The 18,979-nt window shown below is 39.0% G+C and overlaps 1 protein-coding gene across 1 annotated transcript in view; it reads left to right on the plus strand.

The window, feature by feature from the left end:
* The window catches only part of ift172 (intraflagellar transport 172), a 62,924-nt gene that overhangs the window by 20,818 nt on the left and 23,127 nt on the right, over nucleotides 1-18,979 (plus strand). Inside the window, exons 19-29 of the mRNA XM_042333279.1 lie at nucleotides 1,197-1,281; nucleotides 3,406-3,498; nucleotides 5,398-5,475; nucleotides 6,178-6,426; nucleotides 7,993-8,071; nucleotides 9,996-10,116; nucleotides 10,279-10,423; nucleotides 11,315-11,404; nucleotides 13,166-13,263; nucleotides 14,871-15,006; nucleotides 18,524-18,640. Of these exons, the coding sequence (XP_042189213.1) occupies nucleotides 1,197-1,281; nucleotides 3,406-3,498; nucleotides 5,398-5,475; nucleotides 6,178-6,426; nucleotides 7,993-8,071; nucleotides 9,996-10,116; nucleotides 10,279-10,423; nucleotides 11,315-11,404; nucleotides 13,166-13,263; nucleotides 14,871-15,006; nucleotides 18,524-18,640 (1,291 nt within the window). The remainder of the gene's footprint in view (nucleotides 1-1,196; nucleotides 1,282-3,405; nucleotides 3,499-5,397; nucleotides 5,476-6,177; nucleotides 6,427-7,992; nucleotides 8,072-9,995; nucleotides 10,117-10,278; nucleotides 10,424-11,314; nucleotides 11,405-13,165; nucleotides 13,264-14,870; nucleotides 15,007-18,523; nucleotides 18,641-18,979) is intronic.

Genomic DNA, 18,979 nt, shown 5'->3' on the forward strand with positions numbered 1-18,979 from the left:
TTGCGTGATTCAAATTTTACAAGGAATAACCAGGACCAAAAAAGGCTACTGCAGTCTATCTGATGGGTCCAAAATATGGCATTACTAGGGAGTATTGTTGATAATAAATAATAATAATAATAATAATCCTTGCATTTGATATAGCGCTTTTCACGTCGGGAGGACGTCCCAAAGCGCTTCACAGAACACACTGTAAAGTGAATTGACTGTATATTTGTGGGCGAACGCGGCAGCCAATTGCGCACAGCAATGTCCCAGAAACAGTCGTCGATTAAAAATGACCAATTTATTGTTGTTTTAATAATAATAGTTAACATATCATTTACTTTTGTAATTCTGCTCCAAATATGAAAAAAAATTGGTTGCTGTTTTTCCCTGTTAATGCAATCACTACACTTTACAGCAGTTCCCTGTGAAATGCTTTGAAACGTTTCAATGTTATAGGCGTATATCAAATGCAAGAATTATTATTATCTTATTACACTATTGAAAAAGTACTAAATTAAGCAAGTCATTATCTTAAGAGAAATGTGAAGTTAACTTCTGTAAATTTTTATCTTGTATTTTAACATTTTAGTCTTTTTAAGAGAATTGTTTGTAAATCTAATCAATGATAATTTTAGCTAATCAAATATAATAAATCCTGAAACACTGGGACAGCAGTTACATAAGCCTTGTAAATGGGAAATGCGATTTACCACAAAACCTTATTTTCAAACCTTTGTGGTATTTCCCTTCATACTAAAATGTGACCGATTCTTGTCAGCGATACAATATGTTAATTGTTATCATCTCTCTCTATCGCGGAGTCCCATAGCGTAGTGGTTAGCACACTGGCCTCACAAGCCAAAGGACCCGGGTTCAATTCCTGTGCGGGAGAGGATGAAACCTTAGGCAAGTTTTCTTATTCCACACACATGTCTCTGTTTACCTACCAATAAGTAGGAACCCAGTTGTTAGTCGATTGGCGAGTAATAATCCCTCCAAAGAAAAAATATGGTCATTCAATCCACGACTGTTTGTGGGACACTGCTGTGCACAATTGGCTGCCGCGTTTCGCCCACAAAATATACAGTGACTACACTTTACAGTATATCCTGTGAAGCACTTTGAGATGTTCCAACGATGTAATAAGATGCTATATCAAATGTAAGGATTATTATTGTTTTTAAAAAAATAACTTATTTTACTTTTAGATGTTTTGCTGCTCTTGGTGATGTAGCTAAAGCTCGATTTCTTCGTGATACTAACCAGATTGCAGATCAAGCAGCGAAGGAATATGTAAGTATTAGTTATACACATCTACAAATAGTTCATAACTATTGAATATCTTTTTGAGATGTTTGACATGATGTTTTTTGGTTAGTTGATTTGTCTGACTTGGGAAACCCATCAACTATTGATACCAGACTGAGAGTTCCACATACGTGTGCCATGCACAAATGGAAATTTTCCCATCTCTAGTAAGGGCAGGGAGGGTAGGGGTAGGAGGGTGGCCGAAAGCCCAGTTTAGAGGAAGAACTTGAGGTGCCTTGAAGGATGCAAGGTGGGGGGACTGAGGGATGGAGTTCCAAAGGGTCAGGGCAGAGAGGCTAAAAGCTGGACCGCCGATGGTGGCAGGGTGGGCAGTATATGTGGAGCAGGCTGGAGACATTTGAGTGGAAGTAGCAGGCAGGTTGATATGGCGTTGTATTTTACAGAGGTAGGAAGGAGCAAGGCCATGTTGGGCATTGAAGGCGAGGAGGAGGATTTTGCACTCTATCCTCTGGAGGATGGGGAGCCAGTGGAGCTGGGTGAGGGTGGAGGTGATAGGGTCACAGAGCCTGGTACGGGAGAGGACACAAGTTGCAGAGTTCTGGATTATCTGCGTCTTGTGGAGGGAAGAGTTGGGAAGGCTGACACGCAGGGAGTTGGTGTAGTCGAGCCTAGATGTGATGAAAGCATGAATGAGGGTTTCGGTGGTCTGAGGGGTGAGGCAGTGGTGGAGCCGAGCAATGTTGTGGAGATGGGGGAAGGCAGAGTAGGTCATGGCACGGATCTGGGGGAGAAAGGGCAGTTGAGGGTCAAACAAGATACCAAGGTTCTGTACTGGCTTAGTGAGGTGGAGTGTGCATCCAAGAATGGTGATGCTGTCAGTACCTGAGGTGTGGAAGTGCTGACGGGAACCAATTAGGAGAACCTCGGTCTTGTTGACGTTCAACTGCAGAGAGTTAGCTCTCATCTAGGACTTGATGTTTGACAGACATTCTATCAGGATAGCAGTGGTCCTGCAGTCGAGGGTGGAGGCAGAAAGATATAGTTGGGTGTCATCTGCATATGTGTGGAAGTTCACCCCACATCTGCAGATGATGTCACCAAGAGGTAGCATGTACAGGTTGAAGAGAAGAGGACCAAGAACAGAACCCTGAGGAATACCAAACAAGACGATGCGGGGGCTGGAGGAGAAGCCATTTGTAGAGGCAAAGTGGAGACGGTGTGAGAGGTAAGATCTGAACCAGTCAAGGGCAGAACCATGGAGGTTGAGGTGAGAGTCGAGGAGGTGGAGGAGGATAGAGTGATCATCGGTAGCAGTGGTTAAGGAGGATGAGGAGACAGAGGGAGCCCTGCTCACAGATAGGCAAAATGTCATTTGCCATTTTGAACAAGGCTGTTTATGTGTTGTGGGCAGTACGGAAACCCGATTGGGGGGTTTTGTAGAGGACAGGAAGGAGCAAAGCTGGGAAGCAACAACTATTTCCAGGATGTTGTAAAGGAAAGGAGGTTGGAGATGGAGCGGTAATTGGTGAGCAGCGATGGGTCCAAGGAAGGTTTTTGGAGGATGGGGTGATGGCGGTTGTTTTAAGAGGGTGGGAACAGAGCCAGTGGACAAGGATTCTGATATTCCATTACCAAGCACCTCAGGTTGCAGGCAGCTCAGCAAGCTTGCCTCCACATTAAGAAGGATAAGATGCTATATCAAATACAAGGATTATTAGCTAATTTCAGGATATTCAATTTTATATCTGGGTACGTGGAGTCCTGTAGCTCAGTGGTTGGAGCAGTTGCCTTGCAAGCGAGACACCTGGGTTCAATTCCAGGCAGGGCGAAACTTTGGGCAAGTTTCCTTACTCCACACGCCTAATAATAATCCCTCCAAAACACAAAATCAATAATAAATTGGTCATTTTTATCCACGACTGTTTTTGGGACACTGCTGTGCGCAAATGGCTTCCGCGTTTTGCGCACAAATATACAGTCAATTCATTTTACAGCATATTCTGTGAAGCGCTTTGAGACGTCTAGAAGACGTGAAAAGTGCTAGATCAAATGCAAGGATTATTATTATTACAGATATCTGTCTGCTATGGAATGCTTGTCCTGCGTTAACAAATTGAGAAAATCATCTGATTATCTGTTCTCTTTTAGGGAGGTGATGGCACAGATAATTACATTGTTTGTGCACGGTTGGCTATGTTGGAGAAAAATTACAAGTTAGCAGAAAGCTATTATCTGGAACAGGTACATGTATAAATTTGATTTTAATTTAAAACATTTACAATAAATGCTCCAATGCAGCACTGAGATTTACTTAATTATACAACAAAATGTATGCCTTGTCTTTGCAGCGCTCAAGCTTGAAGGTTGTGGGTTCAAGCCTCACATTGGGACTTTGAGCTTACATAGTTTAGACTAACTCCAGTGCAGTGTTGGGAGAGTGCCGCTTTGCCAGAGGTGCTGTCTTTCAGATGAAACTGAGATCCTTTCTCCCTGTTCAGATGGACATTAAATATCCCATGGCACTAATTGACAACAGGAAGGAATTTCTTATTATTGCTCAGTTGCTCTTTCTCATCTCTCTATTCCCTCACACTCTCATTCTTCTCTCTTTCATATTCCGTCACTGTCTGTATTTATACCCCCTGTATCCGCTTTTTGTATCACTCACTGTTTTCTGTCTTTTAGCTCCCTCTGCCCTCTGCCTATCACACTCGCTCACAATTGTTCCACCATGTTCTCCTCATGCGTTTTTTTCTCGTTCGCTTATTCTCTCTCTTTCCTCTCATTCACTTACACTTGTTATCCTCTCCCATCTTCTCCTCCCCATGCTCTTGTATTCATTGCGTGTTTTAATGGCGTGCAGACAAAATGGCTGCTGCTGTTGTCACCTCTGCGCGCTGTGTATGCGTGTAGTAGACAGGAAGTGCTGTTGACACGAGGGAAACCGGTGTTCTTGGCTGAGGCCATGTGCGTGTCAATGGCTCTTTTGGGCAGTAGCGAAGTGAGAGTAATGTGGAAGTAGAGAATGGAGTGCAGTTAAGAGAGGATGTTTTTGTGTTATTTTTAATAATTTCACCCACAAAATACACAGTAACTCTACTTTGCAATATTTTGTGAAGAGCTTTGAGATGTCTCGAAGACGTGATAAGAGGCTATACCAAATGCAAGGATTATTATTCTAGTGAAATTATTTTTTTTAGAATGAGTGCACAAAGTGAGGTACAGAAAGGATTTATTTAATGGCTTCGATTTGATTGTAGGTCTTTAAGGGTTAGAATGGTTTATTTAATAGAGAGATGTTAATTTTTAAACAGATGCACAGAGAGAAATAGTGAGGATTTTAATGGCTGCAATGTGACTGTGGGTCTCTAATGATTAGAATGGTTTAAATGTTGGGGGCTGAAAGTGTGCAGTTCACTTTGTGTAAATTGTATATTTCAGTGACTTTCAGTCTTAAATCTTGTCAGAATGGAAAGGTGCAATGACTGTGTTTTGGGACTGAAATCAAATGTGAGATTGGAGGGTATCACATGATACTTTTGATTGATAGTACTTTTAACATTTGTGTAGAAATTTCCAGGATAGAATTTTTCACTATTGGATTTAAATTCTTACAAAGTAGGGTATCATGCCAATGAGCTCCTTCGCTCAGCTCTACGGGATCCCTATTCCCCAGGGAATCAAATTCAAGATCCTTATCATTTTTAAATGCCTTATATAGTTGGGTTCCATCCTATTCTTACAACCCTTTTGCCGACAGCTCCCTCCATTCAGCAAATGCCAGCCTGCTTCGTGTCCTTCAGTGAATCTGCCCCACTATCAGCCTTTCTGCTCATAAGCTCCATCCGGAGTCTTTCCATCTTGCTCCTCCCTCTCCGTCTTTTTCACTGTGCTTTTGGCTACTTTCCCGACTCCTCAGCTAGATTAAGAACTTTTGGTACTGTTTCAGTATACTAAAAAAATTGCATGAGTGTTTCTGTTAGTTTGTATTATACAATGCATTTCTATTGTGGGTGAATATCTACCTTACACTTTATTCACAGGTCTTTAAATTAAATGATCTGTGATTATTCTAAGCTTTATTAAAATAATTATCAAAAGAACAATTTGATTAAAAAGAAAATATCAATCTTTTCCCAGAACGCTATTGACAAAGCCATGGATATGTACCAGGAGTTACATATGTGGGATGAATGTATTCTTGTTGCTGAAGCTAAGGTAATTTGTTCTAAAGATTGACCAATACAATGAAACTATTGTAAACAATAGACCAAGCAAGACAGAGATATGTGGTACAAAATCCCCGACTGAACATTTATTCAGAAAGGATTCTTTGTGACGCAAAAGGAGAAGGTGGGGAGGGTAAATATGATCTAAATTGCATGTATTTTCCTTTTTATTTGCCAGATCCCATACAATTATTATAGTCTAATCAATATTTGAAACAACACTTAAGGCAGTCATGTGATTCACTAATGCATTCATGTTGCAAAAGAAAATGTTAGCTTCAGTCTCAATGAGGCGAGAAGGCGCTAGATCAAACACAAGGATTCTTATTATTACATCTGATACTGACTAGTGATCAGAACAGGTATTTTGGCTGACATTTACTCAGTCAGCAAACTATCCACAAACCAAGCATCGACCCTTCAGCCTTTGTGGTATAATACACTATGAGCTTTCTTTGTTCACTAAGCTGCTGAATTCAGCAAACAAAATCTTAAAATTTGAAATTTGATTGAAAAGAACTATATTTATGAAGTTGAGTTCCCCTGTTACCAGGGCTTTAGAATAACAGCAAAACGCGAATAAAAGGGGAAGCTGATAAACTTATTTTATATTGACATTTTGCACACCAGAGAATAACCTGCCAAGAATGACCTTCTGTGATGTTTCCTCTTACTCTGCTTATTCCTTCAGGGTCACCCTGAATTAGAGAACTTGAGACGCAGTTATTACCAGTGGCTGATGGAGACAAATCAAGATGAGAAGGCAGGAGAAGTGAAAGAAAACAATGAGGATTACATAGGAGCAATTAATCTCTATCTGAAAGCTGGTCTGCCAGCAAAAGCTGCACGTTTAGCATTGAATCGGAAAGAACTTATGACGAATGTTGAGGTCATTAACAAAATTGCTGCAGCCTTAATTAAAGGAGATTTTTATGAAAGGGTAGGTATTGGCAATGCCTGATATGTTTTATTATATGTCATTAGATGCTTGTTGATCGGTATTAATCCAGAAGTAATACTGGAGAACTTTCAATTCAAATGTTCAGCAAAGTAATAATTGAACAATTGACCTTTAAAGCCTGGGATTGTTATGAAACAAAGACTTGGTGCTGAAATTGTTGAGTGTTTATTTTCTGCGATACTTTACATAAAGTTTAATTCTACACTGGATTTTTAATGATTTTTTTAATGGGATAGTGGGCATAAATTAAATATTCGAGGCATTTAATTTTGGTACATCAAATACTGGTTACACTGTATATGATATGAATTCATGTTAAAAAAATATTCTGTTTATTTAGTTGGGGCAACTCAATGGATTAAAAAACTATCCTGTAAAACAGAGGGTTCCAACCAAACAGTCACCACTAGATGGCGTTTTGCGCATGCTCAATAAAAACAAGAGGAAGGAGCGATATTCACTGCAGTTTAAATATTAAAGTTTTATTTTGCTTTGTTTTCAATTGGACTCAATAACCGCAGTTGTATCGCTGTTTCCTCTTGTCTTCTTGATCATGTGTCACCTAGTGGCAATCGACTGTTTGGAGACCCCTGCTTTAAGACCTAGATTACTGTTTTTGTTAATTTCTTCCCAGTACACACTGATAAGAATCAGTCGTTATATTGTGTCAATTGCATTAAGTAGTTTTCATGTTGAAGTGATATGAAGTTTAAATACTGAGCTCTGTTTTTTAAATTTGTTTGAAGAGAATGTCCAGAATTTAAACATTCAAACAAACTCCACACCACATAGCAACAATCTGATCACCACTCACACTCCTCATAACTGCACTGCAAGCGAAACAGCAATGAAGTACAACATTAAAACAATACTTTTTCAAACAAAATCACATAATTCTTCAAGATTATTTATTAAGATTTGTACAACAGCTCACATCTAGCTTGCTTGCAAGTTTTCAATCACCCATTATGAAATATTTATCTAACCCGGCAGATCTTATTTTCTGTCTCGTGGAGAGCTTTTGAAGGGTTCATATGAAATTAATTCAGCCCGTTTTAAAAGGTAAAGTGGTTAGGATAATGCTTAAAAAGCATAATATCAAAAGGATTTCTGATAAAGTGATGCAATACATAAGGAAAGCTGTTCTCTATTCAATCTTAGGATTTATACAGCAGCCTTCAAAATGCTTGCAGTTATCTAACACATGCAGAATCTATGTTAATTTACATTGGTTTTGAATTAACTTTGAAACGTGATAAGGCGCTATATCAAATGCAAGGATTATAGTTATTATTTAACATGGTGGCAGAAGAATGTTGGCATTCACCACAAAAACAATCTTGGAAGTTAGTGGTAAGCTATTCACATGGCTAGAGTATTCATCAGTATTTTTTGCAAGATAATGTAGGATGTAGGTATGGTGTAGAATTAGCAATGGAGAATTTATAATGGGTAATGTGGTAGTGATGGTTCCATGTGTCACCTGGATGCTTACTTATAGGAGCAGTTTGTTCATGATCTAATTAAATGCTTCCTGTTTCCTAGGCCGGAGACCTCTATGACAAAATTGGGAATCCTCAGAGAGCCTTGGAATGCTACCGCAAGGGCAACGCCTTTAGGAAAGGTACAGTGCATGCAGGATATGAATGTTTTATTATATATGAAAAATTTACTGATGTCCTAGATGTGTAAATCAAACTGCATTCAAAGTATACAACTGAAAGTTTTATAAATTTGATGATATTGACCAACTAAGTGCTCCAATATTAATCCAGTTAGTTTCAGTAAAACGCTTTACAGCCAACTGACATTTTATTCTCTCTCAGTATTACTGTTCTAATTACTTAGTTTTTTCCCTATTATCAGCACTTCTTTTCTCAGTCTTTGTATACTTGCAGCATGAATTGATCAACGAATGAATGATGAGCACCTAAACAATAGGGTTCTTTCTATTCATACAGAATATAAATGCCAATATGCCCTGCAGCAATTTTGCTACTTCAGCAGCACTAATAATGCTCAACATTGAGCAAAAATTGTGGAATCCTGTAGCTCAGTGGTTAGAGCACTCGCTTTGCAAGTGAGAGACCTGAGTTCATTTCCAGGCAGGGCGAGACCTTGGGCAAGTTTCCTTACTCCACACGCCTAATAATAATCCCTTCAAAAAAAAAACAATACTAAACTGGTCATTTTCAATCCATGACTGTTTGTGGGACATTGCTGTGCGCAATTGGCTACCACGTTCGCCCACAAATATACAGTCAATTCACTTTACAGTATATTCTGTGAAGCACTTTGGGACGTCTAGAAGACGTGAAAAGCGCAATATCAAATGCAAGGATTATTATTATTTATTATTAAAAATAAATGGATGCACTCTTGCATAGTGTTCCAGGAAAGACAGATTCTTTTTACTATGAAGCTGTTACCTTTTTTAAAAAAATATTTTGCACTAATTTTAGATATGAAAGTATTCACTCTAATTGTCTAATGTGAAACTAACAATCTACCAGTGTACAATCAGCAAAACATATTTATACAGCGCCTTTCATGTCTGGAAGATGATTCAAAGGCTTGTTGTAAGGTGGAGTGCAAGATTGAAATGTTGATTCTTTTGTAGATAGTAACAGCTTAACATACACTTAAACCCTGGCTGGCCAGATTAATGGGGTTGGGGTGGGGTGGGGGTAGATCCGGTCCAGCAAGCCGGCATTTCTGGCTAAGTGTTATTAGAACGCCAGTACTGGCAATTACCAGCATTTTTCAAAAATGTCACTAAATGCCAGCACCAGCATTGTAACTGTTATAATCCCGCGGACAGAAGATAGGAAATAAGAGGGCGCCGGGCCAGGAATTGGGTGTCAGTTAGGCTTCAGGCCTGGTCAGGCAAGGTTCAAAATCTCGATACTTGAAGTCCAGTAAGACGGGGTTTATTGTATTATAAAAATGCAAAATTAAAATTTACATACAGTTAGATTCTAAACTGGTAATCGGGAATCATATTTCAATATTCACAAAGTGTACGATTGGGGCAATGATGTTTTCTGGCCTTTTTTCATTCTATGCCATTTTACAAAAATTGCAATTTGAAATTTGGATAATAATCCTTACATTCAGTAAAGCTCCTTACATCTCCAAAATGCCTCTCAACATGCTTCGCAGGATATTGACTTGTCAATGTTGTTGCTAAATTTAGATGACTTTCACAAATGTCCACAGCTGGTATTTCCATACTAAATTCCATTGTATTTTAAGCATTGAGAATGGGGTTGGGGGCTTTACATTGTTCCACATTGACCGGAAACTCAAAGGAAGTATTTTCTCAGAACAAAAATTCTGAACAATTATATTTGTATATTTGTAGTGCAGAGGTGCACAACTTCAACAACAACAATAGCTCCCTTCATGCAAAGTGGCGTCTCAAGAGCACTATCCCGCATGAAGGGCACAATGTAAAAACAAGTTCATGACTTTTTCAACTCATTTTGTTTTTGTTATAGTGATTTTGTTCTGTAGGTTTGTTTATGAAGTTGTTTTTCTCCCTGCAGCGGTGGAGCTGTCCCGCTTTGCTTTCCCATCAGAAGTTGTGAAGTTGGAAGAGTCTTGGGGAGACTATCTTGTACAGCAGAAGCAACTCGATGCTGCAATCAACCACTACATTGAGGCTGGGTAAGTTCAATTGGAAGAGAAGTATGAGTGTCCATTGTATAAGCACTCTTTGTAACTAGCAGTTTCTTCAGGGGTTGGAATGGTAGTCTAAATAGATAATCCTAACTCCTTTAATGATATGTCATTGTATACAGCAATTGTGTTTCAACTTTTTTTTCACAGTTGTGCTAAAAAGGCAATTCAAACAAGTATTGGAGCTCGTCAGTGGAAGAAAGCAGTCCATATTCTAGAACTTCAAGATGACAAGACATCCTCCAAGTACTATCACAAGATAGCACAACATTATGCCTCTATTCAGGAGTATGAGGTTTGAAGCTATGACATCATTCCTTATTATATAAATGAATGTTGTATTATTCATATTGGTAACAGACTTTTGAAATTTCTTTGTATAGTATCCTGCAATCTACTTTTGTCTCTTCAGAGCAGGGATTCTGTGAATCAGCCATGATGTATGGCTGGGTACCAGCAAAATTCTCCCCTTAGAACTATCTCTATTTGAAACATAGAAATCTACAGGGCAGAAGGAAGCCATTCAGCCCATCAATAAATAAATAAATATTTGACTCAGAATAGGATTTCAGGTATAGAATAAAGGGGTTAAGGTGATATAAAAACAAATTATATTTCTGGGAAGAATTGTGTTCTTCCCAGAGTTGAATAGTAGAAATGTATGAACAAAGTTGGAGCTTTATTGGAGGAGTTCTAGAATTTATTTGGGGGATTAGGAAATATCATTAGAACTTTCCCTTAAAATATTAAATATATGAGATGGAGGAAATGATAGTCAATTGCACATCCTTTTCTTGTTTAGTGCAAGTCTGTGTTTGTATAAACGCATGTGGCCTGTTATGCCCCATGCATAAACCACACATAAATGTGTAATCAGAATTATCTCATCATATAATTAGCATCTAATGAAATAATTGACTCTAAATTTCATTATGAATCATTTTCATTGGATTTATTTGTCATATCTGTGCAAAAAGATTTTTTGCACCTTAGAAGGTCCAGTTGAAGATGGGCAATGCAAATCCATGTAACCCTTTTTTTAATAGTATAGTGAAATGATTTAATTCAATGTCATGTACATATGGCCATAAATACCGTTTATGAAAGATTGCAATTTATCAATCAAAGTTTATTGTGATTTGTAGTTAGGTTAGCATTAATTGTTCCTTGCTCTATTTATCCTTAGACTGCAGAACGGATGTATGTTAAAGGTGACCAAATAAAGGATGCCATTGACATGTACACTCAAGCAGGACGCTGGGAGCAAGCTCACAAGGTTATGTGTCGAATTGTGTTTTAACGCTGTCCTAAATCATTTAAGAAACTTTCTTGTGTTGTTATTACCTTTCTAGAATCCGAAATCAGATCAGCCCAATTTTCACTGCCTTCTGGTTTGTAGACTTCTAGATAAAATGAGCTGTAGCTCTTACTTTAGTTCTTAGTAGCCTCGAGAAAACTACGTATAGTTCAGCAATGCTGAGCTCTAAATTTATGGTCTCACTTGAAGGGCACATGGATGAATAGTTTGTAAAATAGAAATGATGCACTGTTATTTTTCACTTTGATGAGTATAAAATGTTACCATCCAATAAAATGCATTTCTCTTCTCCATCTATTCATAGAGTGCTAAAGGAAGGTCTTTTAAAATATAATGTGTGAGTTTTCAGTTTAGAATAACCTAGATGCTATGAAGCAAAGTTAGAGTTAAACCCATCTTTTGAAGCGCTCTGAGACGCCGTCCAGCGTGGAGGGTGCTATATAAATCCAAGTTGTTGTTGTTGTTGATAATATTGTATTACACATTGTACTTTGAGACCAACATTCACAAACTTCAACATTGACCCACTGAAATAATATTTAAAATTTTAATAGAAATATACGTTTCTAGTAAATTGCGCTGTTGGGACCTTTAATCAATATCACAATTGACCTTCCCAGAGATTTTTAGCAAGATTTTTAAATTGACATTCAATTTCAGTTGTCTGGTTCATTGTGTTCCATTAAATACATCTGAGTGACAAATGGATTTAGACATCCAAATTCTAATAATAATGCACTGTTTAGGACTCTCAGCGATGATTCTCCACTTGGTGACACATTTATAGAGTTTAATGGCGTGAACTTGTAACTGTTGTACACCACATAGGTTCATAAATTATCAACTAGAGAAGAATAATTGGTCCAAATTCAACGTAGTCTGAGCCTGGAAGACCATTTTGCTTTGCTTTTGATTTTCTTCCGCTCTTAAAACAACCTAGCTTCCAAATTAATTTGAATCTAAGAATTTTTCATAATTCTGCAGTCTTAAAATTTTCAAGCAAAATGGTCTTCCAGATTAAAGAGTAGATGGAATTTTACCCCCATTACCCCAGTATTCACTCTTTGCCAAGATTGGTACATTTGCTGGCAAATAGACAATCACTCATTTGTGTCTAGCTGCTTTGTCCAATTTATCTTGAATGCACTGTTCTTTTGTACTGATCATAGCTTTTAATAACGTTTTGTAACACAAGATGAGTGATTATAAAATTCTGTAGAATCAATTGGATAGCTTTAGTAGAAAGCTGCTTGCTTGTCTGCATTGACTGGATCTCTTAGAACTGTATGCTATGTACAGCCAAGTTGTGTATTTTTATTTTATTATAGTGCTACAATACTTGCATTTGGTATAGTGCCTTATCAGATCATTGAGGCATCTCAAAGCACTTCACAGGGTATACTGTAAAGTGGATTGACTCTATTTTGTCAGCGAATATTTTATCCATATTTGAACTTTTATGCAAGTTCTGAGTTTTTTTTATTTTTAGCTTTCCTATGCTGAATTAATGCAGCCTGGCATATAAGATCAGTCAACTGACCTTTTGATTTATCCAAACGGGGTGGAAAGCTGTTTGAGTGAATTTTAATGGAAAGCTGCTTGCTTGTCCCATTGTATTAGCTTTTGAGTAGAACAGAGTAATGTAGTTTGGTTTTGTTATTTGGTTTTGTTATCGGCAGTAAATACTTGTAATTTTAAAGCGTAATTGTTTTGTTACAGTTGGCGATGAAGTGCATGAAGCAGGAAGATGTAGCTATTTTGTATATTAATCAAGCACAAGAACTAGAAAAGCAAGGAAAATACAAAGAGGCTGAAAGGTAACCTGAGTTGACGTACTCGTCTGTACATGTTTTTAATTGCTTTGAGTCTACTCAACTACCATGAATGAAAACATAAAATTGGAACTTTCTTTAAGGTATTGCACCAATGATACTTGTTGGAATAAGTAGCTTGAGGAAAGTAAACCATTGAGTAATTATAACCGTGGTAACGGGTATGAGTTATGACTGCAACCCAAGTATTTTTGTGTAAATAATGGTACCATTATTTTATCTTGGATGAAAGCTAACTTCCTGCAGTTGAATGTCAACAAGACTGAGGCCCTCCTGCTTGGCTCCCGTCAGCGCCTCCATACCTCGGGCGCTGACAGCATCTCCTTCCATGGATGCATTCTACATCTCAAGCAGCTAATACTGAACCTCAGAGTCCTGTTCGACCCTCAACTGTCCCTCATACCCCACATCCATGCCATGAACCTCTCCGCCTTTCCCCATCTCCGCAACATTGCCCGGCTCTGCCACGTCTCACCGCAGGCTGCCGAGACCCTCATACACACGTTAATGACATCCTGGCTCGACTACGCAAACTCTTTATTTGTCGGCCTCAGCAACTCCTCCCACCATAGACTGTAGATCATCCAGAACTCTGCAGTCCGTGTCCTCTCCTGCACCAGGCCTCACGACCCTATCACCCTCATCCTCACCCGACTCCACTGGCTTCCCATCACACAGAGGATACAGTTCAAGATCCTGGTCCTCACTCTCACCTTCCATGGCCTTGCTCCCCCCTACCTCTGCGACCTCCTAACCCTCTTCCGACCTGCCCGCTCCATCTGCTCAGCGGCCTCGGACCTACTTCACGTCCCCGCCCATGTCTTCAGTCTCCCTCCTTTTCCCCCTCTGTACTCCACCCTCCCCGATCCTGACCCCCCAGCTCAGGTCCGAAACACATTGTCCAGTACCTTGGGTTATCTTCCCGACGTGAAAGGCGCTATACAAATGTAATTTTGTTTGTTTATATCATATCTTAGAGGAGGTTTCATTTGCAAAATTCTGTTTTAATTTTTTTATTTAGGTGGACTTAAAATTGAGTTAAATAAGTTGAAAGGTACAGCTGGTGTATAGTAGTTTCTGTGCAACTCAACATCACTATACTTTTTAATTTTCTCAAATTTCCCTCGTAGGAAAATCCTCCTAAGTATGAGGATGGGTAATTGGTACACAGTATTATCCCAATGGACTGAATGGCCACCTTTTGTACTGGATGTCTGTCTCCAACCATTCTGAGTGTTGCCCTGTATTTGAAAGATGTTTGTTTGCAGTTCTGTAAATGTGCTTCTGTGTTTACTACATCAGAAGCAAGACAAGTTATTTTGAGATACCCCATGATGTGGGTAGTTGAGAACTGAATAACACATTCTATTTTTCCATAAAAAAACATCTAATATTGGATATCCCTGTGAAATACACCTATAGTCTGTAGTTAGAGGTGTGAACCAATTGCCAGAGCTCCTTAGCCATAGAGTAATTCAAAGGTTATGTTTTTGCTTCCAATCTTCTGTGCTAAAAGCTGTCTGATTTTATTTTTGAGCGTGCTCTAGCTTATGCCATTCCATGATGCGAATAAAATGTTTGTTTCTTTGCAGGTTATATGTTGCAGTTGATCAACCTGATTTGTCCATCACAATGTATAAGAAACTTAAGATGTATGATGACATGATTCGACTTGTTGCAAAATATCATAATGATCTGCTCCCAGACACGCACCTGCACCTTGCAAAGGTAGGCAATATTGACCTAATAATTATTATTAGGCTCTAGATTTAGCTTTAAGGAATATTACTGGTATAGCTTCACTGCGGATGTGCAATACAGCGTTTTGGGCATAAATGTATATTTTGAGTTAACCTTTGGGACCTGTGATGTAAAATACTTAATGTGGGCTACCATTTATCCTGTATTACAAATTTACATTTATACAAACCCTTTCACATTGGGAGGATGTCCCAAGACACTAAACGATAATGGCTTATCACCTGAGCTGGGGGTGGGAATAGAGGGTAGTGGGTAGAAGAAAGAGAACTGAAGGTGTGGTCAAAGGGGTAGGTCTTGAGATGGACCTTGAAAAAGGTGACGGGGGAATAGATCAGTTTGTAAGGAATCCCAGTAAATAAGGTGGCACACAAATAGATAGTCCATAACAAAACAAACATTCTATGATTTTATAGTTGTAATGATAGTTTGTGACATAGCGTAATGTAATAAACTAAGTAGCTATGCTGATTAGTGCTCTGAATTGTTTGACATTACTGTGGAAAGTGACACTTCCCTTGACAACTAAAAATACCACGGGAAAAGTGGTTCAACCTTGGCTAACTAGAGAAGTTAGGGAAAGATTAAAAGAAGAGGCCTATAATAATGCCAAAAAGAGCAGTAAACCTGAGGTTTGGGATGACTTTAGAAATCAGCAAAGGAAAACCAAGAAATTGATTAAGAGGGTGAAAATGGAATATGAGAGTAAACTAGCTTGGAACATAAAGACAGATTGTAAGAGTTTTTACAAGTACATAAAGAGGAAGATACTTATCAAAGTGAATGTGGGTCCACTGCAGGCAGAGACAGGAGAAATTATAATAGGGAATAAAGAAATGGCAGAGTCATTAAACAATTATTTTGCTTCTGTCTTCACGTTAGAGGACACTGAAAGCTTACCAAAAATAGAGGGGAACCTGGAGCTAATGTTAGTGAGGAACTTAAAGAAATGAACATCAGTAAAGCAATATTACTAGAGAGATTGATAGGAATAAGAACCAATAAATCCCCTGGGGTTTTAAAAGAGGTGGCTGCTGAGATAGTGGATGCTTTGTTTTTGATCTTCCAAAATTCCCTGGATTCTGGAATGGTTCCCAGTGATTGGAAGGTCACAAACGTAATGCCAATATTTAAGAAGGGTGGGAGACAAAAAATTGGGAACTGTAGACCAGTTAGTCTGACATCGGTGGTGGAGAAAATTCCAGAGTCCTTAATTAGGGACGTTGTTGTGGGGTACTTAGAAAATCATGACATGATTAGGCAGAGTCAACGTGACTTTACGAAAGGGAAATCATGTTTAACAAATCTTATAGAGTTTTTTGAGGACATAACTAGCAGGTTAGATAGGGGGGACCCAGTAGATGTGGTGCATTTGGATTTCCAGAAGGCATTCGACAAGGTGCCACATAAAAGGCTGTTGCATAAGATTAGAGCCCATGGAATTAAAGGCAGTATATTAGCATGGATTGGAGAGTGGCTAACAGGAAGAAAACAGAGAGTAGGGATAAATGGGTCCTTCTCAGATTGGCAGGATGTGACTAGTGGAGTGCCACAAGGATCAGTGCTTGGGCCTCAATTATTTACAGTCTATATCAATGATTTAGATGAAGAAATAGAACTTAACATATCTAAATTCGTGGACGATATGAAGATAGGTGGAAAAGTAAGCTGTGAGGATGACACACGAAGAATGCAAAGGGAAATACGCAGGATTGGTGACTGGGCAAAAAGGTGGCAGATGGAGTATAACGTGGGGAAGAGTGAAGTTATTCACCTAGATAGTAAAAATAGAAAAGTGGATTATTTTCTAGAGGGGGAGAGACTAGCTAGTGTTAGTATTCAGAGGGATTTGGGTGTCCTTGTATACCAGTCACAAAAAGTTAGTATGCAGGTACAGCAAGCAACTAGGAAGGTTAATGCCATGTTGGGGATCATTGCAAAAGGGTTAGAGTACAAGAGTAGGGAAGTCTTGCTGCAGTTGTATAAGACCTTGGTGAGACCAAACCTAGAATATTGGGTGCAGTTTTGGTCTCTTTATTTAAGAAAGGACATACTCGCCTTAGAGAGGGTGCAGCGTAGATTCACTAGGTTGGTTCCTGGGATGAGGGGGTTTACCCATGAGGATAGGTTGAGTAAACTAGGCCTATATTCTCTAGAATATAGAAGAATTAGAGGTGATGTTATAGAAACCTATAAGATTCTTAAGGATCTTGACAGGGTGGATGCCGTGAGACTGTTTCCCCTGGTTGGAGAATAACATAACATAGGAGCAGGAGGAGGCCATTCGTTCCTTCAAGCCTGTCCCGCCATTCAATCATGGCTGATCTTCTAATTTAACTCCAGCTAATAACATAACCCTGCCTTAACCCCATATCTCTTAATCCCTTTTGCAATAAGAAATCTATCTCTCTCAGTCTTGAATATGTTCAAGGACTGAGCGTCAACAGCCCTTTGGGGTAGTGAGTTCCATACATTCACCACCCTTTGAGTGAAGAAGTTCTTCCTCAACTCAGTGCAAAAGGGCTGGCCTCTGATTTTAAGGTTGTGACCCCTGGTTTTAGTTTTCCAACCAGGGGAAACAATCTCCCACTATCTACTCTATCATGCCCTTTGATGATCTTATAGGTTTCTATAAGATCCCTTCTAATTCTTCTATATTCTAGAGAATATAGGCTCAAATTGGTCAGCCTATCCTCGTAACTCATCCCCTTCATCCCTGGTCCTAACCTAGTAAATCTACGCTGCACCCCCTCCAAGACAAGTATGTCCTTCCTTAAATGAGGAGACCAAAACTGCACACAGTATTCCAGGTGTGGTCTCACCAGGGCCCTATACAGTTGCAGCAAGACTTCCCTACTCTTATACTCTAATCCTTTCATAATGAATGCTAACATACCGTTCGCCTTCCTAATTGCTGCTGCACCTGCAGACTAACTTTCTGTGATTGGTGTACAAGGACACCCAAGTCCCTCTGGACGCTAACACATTCCAATCGCTCCCCTTCTAAAAAATAACCCATTCTACTGTTTTTGCTATCTAGGTGGATGACTTCGCACTTCCCTACATTATACTTCATCGGCCACCTACCTGCCCAATCACCTAACCTATCTATGTCGTGCTGCATTTTTTAATGTCATCCTCCGTGTTGACACGTCCTCCTATCTAAGACTAGGGGTCATAGTCCCAAGATTAAGGGTCAGCCTTTTCAAACTGAGTTGAGGAAATATTTCTTCACTCAGAGGTTAGTGAACTTGTAGAATTCTCTACCCCAGAAGGCTATGGATGCTCAATCCTTGAACATATTCAAGACTGAGGTTGATAGATTTCTAAAGGATAGAGGGATTAAGGGATATGGGATAGGGCGAGTAAATAGAATTAGCTTAGAAGATCAGCCATGATCTTATTAAATGGCAGGATAGACTCGAGGGGCTGAATGGCCTACTCCTACTCCTACGTCTTATGGTCTTTTTAATTGCTTGTATTTCAGGAATTGGAAAGTGAAGGTCGTTTTCGAGAAGCTGAGTACCATTACTTGGAAGCAAAAGAATGGAAGGCAATAGTGAATATGTATCGGGTCAATGACATGTGGGATGAAGCATACAGGGTAAAAATTTTCACTTATTTTTGTCACACATGTAATGTGTGGCGACAGAGGCAGTTTATTAAGTAAATTGTAGCTTATTGAGTAATAATAATAATAACGATCCTTGCATTTGATATAGTGCCTTATCATGTCGTCGATACGTCTCAAAGAAAGTTAAAGAAAGTATCACAATTCCAGCAGTCTCCACCTTGCATCAATCACTGCTTCTATGTTTAGGGAGTCTTAGTATCCTGGTTACAGCAACACACAGATTGAGTTTGTGATTGATAGGGAGCCCTTTGTTCACAAGACTGTTCAGAATATGATAACCATAACAGCAAATAATAGCATTTATATAGC

This window comes from Callorhinchus milii, unplaced genomic scaffold (assembly GCF_018977255.1).
Source record: "Callorhinchus milii isolate IMCB2004 unplaced genomic scaffold, IMCB_Cmil_1.0 Scaffold3, whole genome shotgun sequence".
NCBI lineage: Eukaryota > Metazoa > Chordata > Chondrichthyes > Chimaeriformes > Callorhinchidae > Callorhinchus > Callorhinchus milii.